The sequence below is a fragment of the Fopius arisanus genome, unplaced genomic scaffold, assembly GCF_000806365.1.
Source record: "Fopius arisanus strain USDA-PBARC FA_bdor unplaced genomic scaffold, ASM80636v1 scaffold00050, whole genome shotgun sequence".
NCBI classification, from domain to species: Eukaryota; Metazoa; Arthropoda; class Insecta; order Hymenoptera; family Braconidae; genus Fopius; species Fopius arisanus.
In genome coordinates, this window is record NW_011887789.1 from 939,199 (window position 1) to 952,769 (window position 13,571).

General features: G+C 41.6%; 2 protein-coding genes across 9 annotated transcripts in view; one reads left to right on the top strand and one right to left on the bottom strand.

Moving 5' to 3' along the window:
• Obsc (Obscurin) overlaps positions 1 to 10,507 on the top strand; it is a 26,868-nt gene extending 16,361 nt beyond the window's left edge. For 4 of the 6 annotated variants that reach the window (XM_011306979.1, XM_011306982.1, XM_011306980.1 and 1 more), the window contains 5 exons: positions 391 to 495; positions 910 to 1,017; positions 1,436 to 2,275; positions 2,862 to 5,256; positions 5,327 to 10,507. In XM_011306979.1, coding sequence (XP_011305281.1) covers positions 391 to 495; positions 910 to 1,017; positions 1,436 to 2,275; positions 2,862 to 5,256; positions 5,327 to 10,145 — 8,267 coding nt within the window. In that variant the 3' untranslated portion in view covers positions 10,146 to 10,507. The remainder of the gene's footprint in view (positions 1 to 390; positions 496 to 909; positions 1,018 to 1,435; positions 2,276 to 2,861; positions 5,257 to 5,326) is intronic. The other 2 variants (XM_011306984.1, XM_011306985.1) reach the window with 2 other exon arrangements.
• On the bottom strand, positions 61 to 13,263 carry LOC105267851 (NEDD8-conjugating enzyme UBE2F). Of its 3 annotated transcripts, XR_892289.1 has the most exons (6): positions 12,901 to 13,117; positions 12,672 to 12,800; positions 12,424 to 12,585; positions 12,075 to 12,236; positions 10,651 to 10,829; positions 61 to 304 (listed from the first exon to the last, which is right to left on the bottom strand). XR_892289.1 is itself a non-coding variant. In XM_011306978.1 (5 exons), the coding sequence occupies exons 2-5, from the start codon at positions 12,777 to 12,779 to the stop codon at positions 10,713 to 10,715; spliced, it is 549 nt and encodes a 182-aa protein (XP_011305280.1). In that variant the 5' UTR covers positions 12,780 to 12,800; positions 13,163 to 13,263; the 3' UTR covers positions 10,205 to 10,712. The 3 variants fall into 3 exon arrangements, 2 of the variants coding, with proteins under 2 accessions (XP_011305280.1, XP_011305279.1); XM_011306978.1 differs by lacking the exons at positions 61 to 304; positions 12,901 to 13,117 and adding an exon at positions 13,163 to 13,263 and having other exon boundaries at positions 10,205 to 10,829; XM_011306977.1 differs by lacking the exon at positions 61 to 304 and having other exon boundaries at positions 10,205 to 10,829.
• Between the last annotated feature and the right edge of the window lie 308 nt (positions 13,264 to 13,571).

Genomic DNA, 13,571 nt, shown 5'->3' on the forward strand with positions numbered 1-13,571 from the left:
TTCATTTTTGCATTATTTTTTTTTTTTTTTTATCAACATACACATTAATTTTCAATGATGATATGGTAATGAATACAATATTCATAATATGTCTACAAGAGCTAATGCCTACCAAACGCTTTAAGCCTCACTAATGTAAGTAAAATTTATCTCATTGAGAGTAATTGAAAAAACATATATATAAATATTTGTGTGTATTAACTTTTCATCACAGGACTAATAGATGTATAAGAAAAAAAGTCCCTCCAAAGAAACGGCTCCTTCATGTGTGAATTTTCCCAAATGCTACTTTTCCCAATTCCGGCTGTAAATAAATTGTTCAGAACTCATTTATAACTAATGGAATAGTGAAATAAAATTTGTCATTGATTAAAATTATTGTATTCATAGCCAAAACCGAAGCAACAGCTGATAGCTTAGGGGACGATTCGATGAAAAAAGTGGGGGTCGATGAAGATATTTTAATAGAAAAACCAGACAGTGAGGGACCAGAAGGTAAAAATGAACGGTCAACTTTATAGTACATTTCAATGCATTGAGGGGAACATTATCGTAAAATAAAATGATTGAGTTATGGCTAGTAGTAGAAACAATATATTGGCCAATTATTTTGTCCAATGTTTTGTCCATTCATATTTCAATTTAAAAATCGTTATGAAAACATGTTAATTATTGGAACGCGCGCCAGTTCAGTTATTGTTTGTCTTATCTTGTGATAATCATAAATATTCTGATATTTGATAATTTTTCCCTCTGATAAGAACTTGTTTATAATTTTCGTCAAATCGAAACAGAAATCGTAAAGCATTGTTGGTTATACAAAGAGAAAGATAGAACATTCTCTCTGGCAAAAGATATAATGCTTCGCTTAGGTGTAGTCGTAGTGTTGTTACAACTTGATAAATTCAGGTTGCGAGAAACTGGTGAAGAGGAGCATTGAGAAAATCAAGGGGAAGGAGGGTGAAACTATAACAATATCCATGGAATCAACAACTGAGCACGAAGCAACTATGACAGGTGAGACACATGCGAAACGAAAAATCGTAATTTGTGTACTACAAAACTGATCAAGGCTAATAACTGAATAATGCAATGACAGAATGGTAAATTGTTGCAAGTAGAATGTAAAAATTCTATTAATTGCCGATTTATTTTAAAAGAAATACTAGACGAAAGAAAAAAGCTCACTAATACGCTTTCTTCTCATGTTCGCTTATGACTTTGAATCATGACGATAACAATTGCTTCGGAACATCTATAAAGCGACTAATTTTCTATTGCCGATTCTATTGAAAAATTATATAGGCTTTTTGTGTATTTATTGTGCGCGTAAAACATTGATAAGAATGCCATTGATATTGAGCTGAGGAATGCGTCTGCTAAGAACTAAAGGAATCTATACTCAGAGGATAGTGAAATTTGAGAGTCCCCGCAGGTCCTGATGAACGCCATACGATCAGCAAAATGAAATCGACAAAAGTCGAGTGCCAAGAAATCCACACAGACCTACCTCAAGTTGAGGAGATAGCATCTTATAATTACACGATACATGATGACAAAAATATTCACAAGCCCCCAAATGGTATACTCATAGAGGAGTATTCAGACGGGGAGGAAAATAGGAAGAAACATTCAGTGAACCGCGGAGTGTCGATAGTTTCGGTGTCAGACGACGAATCCACTCTCAAGGCTCTCTCGAGAGATGTAAGCGCTGAGGAGATGTTCGATGCTGATGTCTCGGAAGGTCTGGGGCGCGGTGAAAGCCTCCAGGGGCTCATTCCACAGGGAAAAAGTGTCGAGGAGAAGGTCTTTGAGTATGATGGCCCTCATCATGCCGTAAGGTACACTGAAACTATTATCGAAGAAACGTTTATCGAAAATTCTTCTCAAAATCCTTTAGAGGCGGTCAGCCTTGAGACAATACCTCTGAGAGGAAGTGCTGATGAAACTAAATTGACAAAGCAATGTGCAAAAATTGAAAGAGTTGACTCCATTGAGTCGAGAAAGGCTTCGATAACAGATATTTCTAGGAGAAACTCTCAAACAGCTGTTATTGAAGATGAAAAAATGTCACACCAGAGCTCGAGAAAAGGCTCGATTGTTGATCACTCGAGAAGGAATTCACAGCGGGCTGTCATCGACCACGACGACGACGACGACCTCGACGTTGATGAGAAAACCAAGTCTCTACTTGAAAGAATTAAGAGAGAACGCAGTGTCCTCGATGAAATTATTGATCAGACCACCGAGAAAAAGGACAATGGCGAAATCGGAGGTAAGGATTGTGCACCATCAACTTGGATACTAAGCTTCGTCAGAATATTTCGATTCTCTTTCGGTGGTGGCAATGCAGCATTTTTGCGTATTGAGTATATTCATAGGACTTGACGTACTTAGCTGCTTGTTAGTTGTTTTTTGCGGATGGACGGTCTAGCCTCCCTGCGTTTCCCAATTCCCAATTCCCAATTGCTGATTCCCGATTCCGTTTTGAATTATTGTAGCTCCGCCTATTGTGAATTTGAAAATTTAAAATTTTTGAAAAAGTATCGGGGGGAACATGAACATCGAGGAGGTATTCGCTGGAATTGAAAAATTCAAAATTTTTGAAAAAGGATCAGGCGAGCATGAAAATCCTAAAAGTCCTAAAAGTAACCTCACGACCCCGAACGCTTACGCTTGCCTTGCATGTGTGAGACAATAAAGAAAAAAGAGCGGGAGAATCCCCAACAACTTTCGGAAAGTAGCTGTATTGTCAAGGTAAGAGTGTAGCAGTAATAAACTCGTTGTAGCAGCTTGCAAAATGTCAGTGCACCAATGAAATTCTGCAAATATACTTATAATATACTGTGAAACTCTCATAGCCGCACCACAAATCGTGAGTCACGATTTCGAGGACCGTACGATATACGAGACCCAGAGCACAGTCTTCACGATCAAAGCAACGGGATTGCCCCGTCCAGATGCAAAATGGTTCAAGGACGGAAAGCCTCTGAAGTCGGCTGACAAAGGGAAACCTGCCCAGACTGGCGAAACATATACTCTTACTTTTAACAAAGCCACGGAAAAAGAAACTGGAATATACCAGCTTGTGCTGACCAACAAGCTGGGCTCAATAAGTCTAGATGCTTTTTTGGAAGTTGGCCCAGTAGGAGATTTACGCAAGCCACGATTCTGTGAATCCGTTAAGGATGTAGATGTGGAGATCCATACGACAGGCACCCTTCAGGGTGTCCTTACAGCGGAGCCCATTCCGGAAATCGTGTGGCTGCAGGACGGCCAAGAGATCGCCCTGGATGATAAGAAATTCACCCGAGAAGTAGCCACGCGAAAGGTGGAGGATGGCCTCCACCAGTGCACCTTCTCTCTGATCATCAAGGATTGCCTCCCAAGCGACGTTGCAAAATATACATTAAAAGCCACCAATATGCATGGCGAAGCATCCTCAATAGCTGACCTAGAACTACTGGCCCCACCCCAAATTCTCGAATTCAAAGACCTTAATGCTGCTGTAGAAGAGCTTTCTGTTTGGGAAGTCATAATCAAATCTAACCCCAAGGCCGAGCTTTCCTGGGAGCGAGAGAATGTACTCCTGATGGAGGATGATAGTCGTTATGGTTCTGATGACGATTACAAGAACAAGAAGTACAGGCTAATTCTCAAGAATGTGGTGTACGAAGATGCCGGCACGTACAGGGTAATTGCGAAAAATTATCTTGGAGAGGACAGTGCAGAGGCGCAACTCTTACCCTTCACAGTACCTCCGGAGATAATTAAAACCCTGTCGAACGGAGCTGTCCGCCATGACGCAGCAATTGAATTCAAGGTAGAAGCTACGGGGATAGCTCGTCCGAAAATCCAGTGGTTCATCAATGGAGATGAACTGGCCAACGATGGACGCCATACGATCATTACCACCATTGATGACCATGTTTTCAGCACTTTGAGCATTGTTAATTTTGATGCGACTGACGAGGGGGAGCTCGTTTGTGTGGCTACAAATCTCGCAGGAAAAGCCAAGACCAATTGTACGTTGTCTATGATCAGAATTCCCCCGACCTTCGACAAACTTCTCCCAAAATCGAAACAAATTGAACAGGGAGAGCCACTTGAATTAAGTATCGACATAGATGGTAGTCCTTTTCCAAGGGTAACGTGGTTTAAAGATGGAGAGAAAATCGTTCCCGATGGTCATGTTAGAATTGAGACCCAGCCAAATGGCTCGACCAAGCTTACCATTGACCACTGTATACCAACAGATTGCGGAGCATACAAGCTCATTGCCAAGAACAACAATGGTGAGAATATGACTCAGTGCGCTGTTGCTGTAAAGCCAACTCAGCGCAGACCCTCTTTCTCCAAGCCCCTCGAGGACATTCACATCATGGTAGGAGAATCGATGAAGCTGCAGGCACAGGTCGTCGCCTTTCCGACTCCTGAGGTGCAGTGGTTCAAGGACAGCTTGCCCCTACGTAAATCACAGGATATTGAGTTCGTCAACGAACCGAATGGAATAATGGGCCTATCCATCGAGAGTGCCAAACCAGAGGACACCGGAGTGTATTCTTTGCTAGTGAAGAATGACTTGGGGGAGGTAACAGGTACTGCTCATGTCGAGGTTGAGGCTAAAGAGAAGAAACCAGGCTTTTTAATAACTCTGCAGCCCCTTACCGTCGTCGAGGGTTTCCCAGCCAAGCTGGAAGTCACCACTGTAGGAAAACCTTCACCATTACTCAAGTGGATGCACAACGGAGTGGATATCGTACCCGATGGAGTACACATCAAGGTAATCTCTCAACCCGATGGGACACACGCACTTGTCATTGACAAAGTCAAATGTGAGGATGCAGGGGAATATGGCGTATTGGCGAGTAACTCTCAAGGCGAGGAAGCTAGTTATGGGATACTGAGTGTTGTGACAAAAGAGAAAACAGATATTCCCGAGGAGAAGCCAGGCTTTCTCGGCCAACTGAGAGACGTTACTGTTGAAGAAGGTGAAACACTGGCGCTGAGTGCTTCCTTCTCGGCAAATCCCCTTCCGGATGTCTCCTGGACGAAGGACGGCGAACCTGTGGAGCCCAAAGACTCCAGGGTACTGCTCTCATGCGATGGCAAGAAGGTGGGCATTGAGATTCATCCCTGTTCGCCAAAGGATGCAGGTGTCTATCGTTGTCGCCTCATTAATCCTCTAGGAGAAGATGCCTCCAGTGGAGTGGCAATTGTCCGCAAGATCTACTCCAGACCAAACTTTGCCCAAAGGTTTACTATGATTTATTAATAATTATTTATATATTTATGTATATGGATAATAATAAAAATAATACTATAGATTTACAGATCTCCAGCAGTTAACAGGCTGTGACGCTAAGTTCGCTGCGAGGATTACTGGAATTCCGCGGCCAGACGTTACCTGGTATTTCAACGACAAAACAATTGGCCGTGACAGCGATAAATACAAGATGAAAAGAGACGGGGACATCTGCTGCTTATACGTGTCAGACTGTTCATCGCTTGACGTGGGAAAGTACAAATGCAGAGCAGTGAATAAAGAAGGAGAAGCTTGTTGCGAAGCGGGTCTGTCTTTAGGCTCCGGAATTGATAGTCGACAAAAAGTTGAGGCTCCGTCATTCCTCAAACGAATCGGCGACTGCGAAATATATAAAGGCATGACAGCCAAGTTTACAGCTTGTGTCACTGGCTGTCCAGAGCCGAGTTTTGAGTGGTACAGAAATAATGAGAGACTCTGGCCGACAGATCGAATTAGAATGGAGGAGGAGGGCTCGGGTCTTCTTCGCTTGATTCTCATCAATATCGACGAGCACGACGTTGGCAAATATAGTCTGAGGATATACAATCCTCATGGTGAGGATATCTGTCACGCCGAGATGCGTTACGACACCCTGGATATTCGCCCAAAAAAAACCCTTGCAGACCAGTACTCGGAATTTGACAAATATAGAAAATCTGGAATTCCTCTACCCCTTGCTGATCGGCCAATTATAAGTCGAATGATGGACAGACACTTGACGCTCTCGTGGAAGCCGTCAATTCCAATTGGGCCGCGTGTTCCAGTGACATACCTCGTGGAGATGTGCGAGCTACCTGACGGTGATTGGTTTACAGCAAAGTCAGGGCTGCGCAGTTGTGTGTGCGATATTAGAAACCTCGAACCCTTCCGCGATTATAAATATCGCATTAGAGTGGAGAATAAATATGGTATAAGTGATCCTTCGCCATTTGCCCAGACATATCGTTCAAAACTCATGCCAGATCCTCCAAAATTCCATCCGTACCTCTCTCCAGGTATTGACTTTCGCCCAGAAACAAGCCCCTACTTCCCCAAGGATTTTGACATTGAGCGGCCACCCCACGATGGTTACGCCCAGGCCCCCAAGTTTCTTCGCCAGGAGCACGACGCTCAGTATGGCGTCAAGAATCATAACTGCAATCTCTTCTGGTTCGTTTATGGCTATCCCAAACCCAAGATGAGTTATTACTTCAATAATGAGTTGATAGAGTGTGGGGGCAGATATGATCACAGCTACACGAGAAATGGTCAGGCAACGCTCTTTATAAATAAAATGTTGGAGCGAGATGCGGGTATCTATGAAGCAGTGGCGATTAATGAGCATGGCGAAGCTAGACAGAGGGTGCGTCTCCTTATCGCCGAATATCCGACCTTCGTTAAACGTCCCGAGGAGAGTATCATCATGCTACGTAGAAATGGACATCTCCAGGCAAGGATTCTTGGTACTCCCTATCCTGAAATTAAGTGGTACAAGGATTGGAAACCCCTGGCTCCGACAGCCAGGCTAAAAATGGACTTTTTCGAGCCGGATATGTCTGTCCTCACTATCAACGATGCTATTCTCAAGGATGAAGGCTTGTACTCAATCAGTGCGAGAAATATCGCGGGTTCGGTGTCGTGCTCAGTGATGGTGCACGTTGAAGAGAATGAGCACGAGTACGGTTACAGAACGTATACAAGACAGACTGATGTAAAGCCCAAAATTAAATTATTTGATGATTATTATGACCTTGGAGATGAGCTGGGTAGGGGCACACAGGGAATTACTTATCATGCTGTAGAGAGGGCCACTGGTAAGACTTATGGGGCGAAGGTTATGCACGGACGTGGTGAATTAAAACCACTCATGCTTAATGAGGTTAATGCTATGAATCATTTGAACCACCGCAATCTTTTACGTCTACATGACGCCTATGAGACTGATGGCTCGATGACACTCTTGACTGAGCTTGCAGGTGGAGGCGAACTCGTTGATACCCTCACGAGGAATCCTTTTTATACTGAATGGGAGGTGGCCAATTACATCAGGCAAATTTTGAAGGGATTAGACCATATGCACAACGAAAGTTGGGCTCATCTTGGATTGACTCTTGGTGATCTTCTAATTTCTCATTCTGGGAGTGATGAGCTCAAAATCGCTGATTTTGGCCTCGCCAGAAGGATCTCCTACAATAAGCTAATGATGCTTGTGTATGGGATGCCTGAGTTTGTGGCTCCTGAAGTGATCAATGGAGACGGAGTGACTTATTCTGCTGACATGTGGTCTCTAGGAATTATCACACATATTCTCTTGTCTGGAATCTCGCCATTCAGGGGAATCAATGATCGGGAGACTCTCACCAAGATTAAAGGCGGAAATTGGGATTTTGACGAGCGCTGGTGGATACATATTTCCAGTGAAGCCAAGGACTTTGTCAAGCGACTGTTGGTTTACACTGTCGAGGGGAGAATGGATGTGGCTGAGGCTCTTCGGCATCCTTGGTTACGAGGGCTTGATAAATCACCGGTGGAGCCTTATAAAATTCCCTCGGAGAATTTGCGTAATTATTACAAGCTCTTTAGAGACTGGTACAGCAATGCATCTTGCAGAAACTGGTATAGAAGGCGACGACTCAGCAGTGCCTTTGAACATCCCTCAAAAATGGTTTATCCACCGGGTGACAGATATACTCCTGAACCAATGGCTGAACGCACATTCACTCCTCGAGAAAAACCTGAACCCAATGCCTGGGAGAATAGGGTTCCATCTAGAGAATCTATTGATACCAAAATTGGCATGTTTTCAAATGAGAGTCATTATCAGAATGGGCCCGATACTTATCTTCTGCAGTTAAGGGACACTGACTTTCCGGTCAGATTGAGAGAGTACATGAAGGTCGCTCATGATCGGTGCCCAAGTTTCACAAGAATTTATAATGATGAGGGATATGATTGGCGAACGCCAATAATAAGAGAACGTCGAAGATTTACGGATGTTATGGACGAGGAAATTGATGACGAACGAAAAGCTCGAATTAACAATTATGGAGCGGATTCCAATACGATGCGACGCCTCCGTCACGAACTAGGAACACGTTTGGACTCATACTACGAAGCTGATGCAATGATAGAAGAGAAAAAAGGTGGAAACCTTCCGTTCTTCCGAGAAAAACCCCAAATCCTGCAGATACAGGCAGGCAAGTGCGCCCAATTGGTGTGTTATGCTGTGGGTAACCCAAAGCCCAATGTTCAGTGGTACAAAAATGACCTGGTAATTCAGGAAGGAAAGAGAATCAATATCGTAGAGACAACTGATGGTAGATCAATCCTGAGCTTCAGCCCAACTCGAGAGTACGATATCGGAATTTACAAAGTAGTAGCTAGAAATCCAGTGGGACAGACAGTAGCTCGAACTCGAATTGTCCTAGCTACCGTACCAGGTATATCTCAAGCTCCTCAGACCTGTGGAATTTCAGACACTGAAATCCTGTTGCGTTGGAAGGCCCCCAAGGACGACGGAAACTCGGAGATATTGTGTTACAACTTGCAATACAAGGCCGGTGACTCCATCGACTGGATCGATGCGGCCAGCAACATCGATCACGAGTTTTATCTCGTCAAAGATCTTCAGCCGAACACTAGCTATCACTTTCGATTATCAGCTAGGAATCGCATTGGCTGGGGGGACAAGGGCTTCGAGACAAATCTCATTCAAACCAAGCCAGAGGGCACACCAAAAGTGTCCATTAGTCGAGCCATGCAACATCTCCAGCACCTCACCGAATCAGGTCAGGAGATCATCCCAGATGAGGAGAAACCCAGAATGAGCTACGAAGCGGAAGAGTGTCCTATTGAATGGACCATCGATTCCCAGTTTACCACTCGGTATTCCTTTATATCTGAAGTCTCCAGGGGACGTTTTTCCATGATTGTTAAGGGGGCTGAAAAGGAGAGCGACAGACTCGTTGTCGCCAAAATTCTGGAGGTACGTCCTGAGCTAAAGGAGGCAGTTGGAGAGGAATTTCAGGTATTGCGATCACTCAGGCATGAGAGGATTGCACTTCTGGAGGCCGCTTATTGGCCAGCTAACTCGCCAATCGCTGTTTTCATTCTGGAGAAACTTCAGGGCTCTGATGTGCTGACATACCTAGCCAGCAGGCCAGAGTACACTGAGAATTGTGTGGCTACTATCATTACAGAGGTCCTCGATGCTCTGCAGTATCTTCACTGGAGGGGCTACTGTCACCTCGATATTCAGCCCGATAATATCGTGATGGCTTCTCTGAGATCAGCACATGTTAAAATTGTCGATTTTGGCACTGCTAGGAAGGTCTCCAAATTGGGGACCGAAGTACCACTCAAGTGTGGACATCATGAGTATAGGAGTCCTGAAGTGCTTAATGAGGAGTTGGCGTATCCTCAGACTGATATTTGGAGTGTTGCAGTGCTTGCTTACGTTCTGCTATCTGGGGTGTCGCCATTTAAGGGAGCTGATGATAATGAAACTAGGCAGAATATTTCATTTGTTAGATATAGATTCGAGCACTTGTTTAAGGAGATTAGCCAGGAAGCTACCAGGTTCCTTATGCTTCTTTTCAAACGCACACCTAGTAAGAGACCTACAGCGGAAGAATGCCACGAGCACCGATGGCTTATGCCCACAGAATTTATGATAAAAAAACGCGAGAGAACGTCTTTTTCCGGTGATAGATTGAAAAAGTATAACGAAGAATACCACGAAATGAAACGCAATTTTGTGTCGAAGAGTGACAATTTAACACAAGCCTTTGGAAGTCTTCGTAATTTGCATAGATCTCACAGCACAGAGGATGAATTGATCACATCTATCGACATAGAGTAAGATACAATTTCATTAAGATTTCTCCAGTAAATAGATATTTATTTATTGACAATGTTTTTAACAATTGCAAAAAAAAAAAAAAAAAAAAAAGGGCCATTTTTGGAAATAATTTCAAGGGATAGATCATCACATGGCACGGTTATTGGATTCGACAATTGTCTTGCTCTCATTCTGTTGTTTATTTTTTAAACCTTTTAAGAGACATTATCGCAGCCTCCATTGGTTCACATTTGACACGAGTGCATGAAAAACTGTACAAAAATGTTAATTATGGGATGAATTGCATGTTAATAATTTATATAATTTTTTTTCTTTATTTACAAAATGTTTCTTGGAAATAAAGACTTGAACGCTGAAAAATATTGATCTAGTGTCCTGTACATATTTTTTCTCCTTTCTTTCCATAGAAATAATTATAAAGTGATTAGCCGAGATAATAATTGAAACTCATATCAGTAAGACTAGCAATGGAATATTAAATACAAAATAAAAAAATAGAACTCACAGAAAATTGTTATAAATGGATTATAGATGTAGCAATGTAGGATGTTTCCGAGAATTTTTGAATCATCTTCGTGCATATTGACTCATATATTCTCGCACTTTATTCTTGAATGTCTCCTTGTCCTTTGAGAATTGTTCCGCCGCCTCTTTATTTAATGGGTCGTCGAAGTTGAGAAGATCCTATTGTGTACAAATTTTTACAAAGTTGTTTGATTTTAAAAATTCGTCAGTGAAATTGTGATGAAGAACATGTAGATCAGAGGTGGGCAACCTCAGCTCTTGGAACTACTCCAGTTCCCAACCTCCATTAGGCAAAATTGTCCCAAGCCATAAAGTTTATGGCTGCACCCCCTTCGGGCCCATGATGCCCTCCACGTAGGCGAGAGTAGTGGGGATATTCGGCAGAAACTTGGTGGTAGCAAAAGTGAAAAGTGAAAAATTTTCTATCTCTCTAATGATTAGAATTAAAATTAAAATTTTCTATCTCTCTAATGATTAAAGAGATAGAAAATTTTTCTATTTCACTTTTACTACCATCAAGTTTCTGCCGAATATCCCCACTACTCTCGCCTACGCGCAGGGCATTATGGGCCCGAAGGGGGTGCAGCCATAAACTTTATGGCTTGGGACAATTTTGCCTAATGGAGGTTGGGAGCTGGAGTAGCTCCAAGAGCTGAAGTTGCCCACCTCTGCTCTAATGGAAATATTTTTTCAATTATTGTTTTTTTTTTTGTTATTATCCTTCTGATTGGTTATTGGTTACGTTTATTCATCTTTATAAAAGAGGACTTTGTACCTTTCATAGATTTCTTGAAGTAATTTTGAAATTATAATTGAAATATTGTTTGGGAAACAATTATTAAATATTACCATGTTGTTAATAGACCTGAATTGACATACACTTTCAAATTTTTCATTTCTATATTTGCCGCTCTCGATGCCAAATTTTAATGAACAAATTTCTCACAATCTTTAATTGACGATGAAATATTACTTTCTCAAGTTCTTGAGCATTCCACATTCATTTACACTTATGAATATTGAATCTAAATCATCATCTTTTAATTCCATTTTTTTTTATGAAACAGAAAATGTCCAAACACGTGCATAAAAATTCAAACCATTTTGCCCTCACATTTCGATCACGTGCGTGCGCCATCGCTCGATGGTACCTTACCACACAAATATACGACAACCCTTGTAATCACGTTAGGTCCCTTACAATTGGAATCTTAATAATTTTATGGTTACAGCTCCGAGCCTACCTAAGGTTGCCCACCTCTGTTCTAGGACTATTACTAAATTAAAGAGAGATAGCCAAGTTGTTAACGTCATCTCTTTTTATATTTCGCAGAATAAAATAAGAAAGAACACTTGAAATTTCCTATAAATTCAGATATATATGTTAATACTTGAATGACTTACAGTGAATAATGAATTAATTCCCCAAACCACGTCTTTGAGTTTTCGAGTGGGTGCCCAACCCATTCCATCGAGACTGCTCTGCCTCAGGATGGATAAACAGACATCACCGTCTTCGTTAATATTGGGATGCCATAATTTTGTTATGCACTTGACTTTCGGTGGCTGATGGAAAATAATAAAAACATTAGCAAAAGAATGAAAAATTTTGAAGAATCGATAATTTACTAGAAAAAAAAATCAATTCAATGGAATAATCAATTAAATATACAATGGAAAAGTTTTGGGTTTGACTTTTCTGAATTTATACTGTATGATATGAAGATTATAGGAAGGATAAGATCATACGTACTGTCATGTTATACTCCTCAGGAATAGAAATATGAAATAAGAATGTACCCCCCAGCCAGTAGCCTTCATCAGGAGCAATGGCCAGATTGAATTGGTGCAATCGGTCGGGGTTATCAAAACTCACTTGGCAGGTGTTGGGTAATGTTTGTTCCATCTCCTGCACCTTGATATAACACGAGATAATATAATAAAATTACATAAATAGTTTATTAGCAGAAGAAGGTGAAGAAATTTTGTAAATAAAATTACCTCCTTCACAAGAAGTTTATCTCTAACTGAGATTCGCGTGTTAATGTCCCGTGCCTTAGTATTTTCAACATCCGTGTCTTTCTTTAACTTTCCTCTCAATGTGATCATGTTTCAATCTTTAACAATTCTCTGTGAAATCCAACAAAAGCATCCAATTAGCAAAACAATGAGTTTGCAGTGATGTTTCAATACTTCGATTGTGTATATAATTTGAAAGATTGGTTTTAACCTAGAAATCGTTGAAATAACCAGACTGAAAGCCGGAGTCTGGTGGTAATTGCTCGAATGATGATTAAACCGTAAGTTTCCAAAGATAAATAAAAACATGAGAAATATATGTGCTAATCTGAATTGTTGGGAGGAATATATGAAGAGAGATTGATTTGGTTGAGTACTTAAACCTAATGCTTGATAGGAATTACCAAAGAGGATTGACTAAATATACTATATATAAATATAGTCAATCCGAACTCGCGTCCTGTTTTACTTACTGAGACGAGTTCTGGGCTTAATTCTGTAGCCACCGCAATCGGGGAGCTATTCCAAAAAGGTTGACGTAAATATAGGCTCAATCAAAGACGATTGACTAAAGTAGAGGCTCAGTTCTGGGGAACCCCAACGGCATCGTAATACTGCACCCCAAGAGAGGGATGGCGCCACACGCAATGAAGATGTCTGAAGTATGATACAGGGAGGTATAGTTACAGAGCGACCGGCAATTCATAATAAGGGTGAGTTAGCCCTCGGGGCGTGATTTTTAATTTTTTCACTTTTTCATCAAATGGCAATTGGAAAATTTCCAAAAAAAAATTCACCATTCACGCAATAATGAAAATTCCAGGGAAAGGTGAATGGATCTGAGTTACGGAGGCCCCCGCGAGTCATAATAAGCGTGAACTA

Coding starts and splice junctions, on each gene's coding strand:
- LOC105267851 (XM_011306978.1), bottom strand. CDS start 12,779: ATGATCACATTGAGAGGAAAGTTAAAGAAAGACACGGATGTTGAAAAT. Junction 12,586..12,671: donor ATAAACTTCTTGTGAAGGAG/GTAATTTTATTT, acceptor TGTTATATCAAG/GTGCAGGAGATGGAACAAAC. Junction 12,237..12,423: donor CTGAGGAGTATAACATGACA/GTACGTATGATC, acceptor ATTTTCCATCAG/CCACCGAAAGTCAAGTGCAT.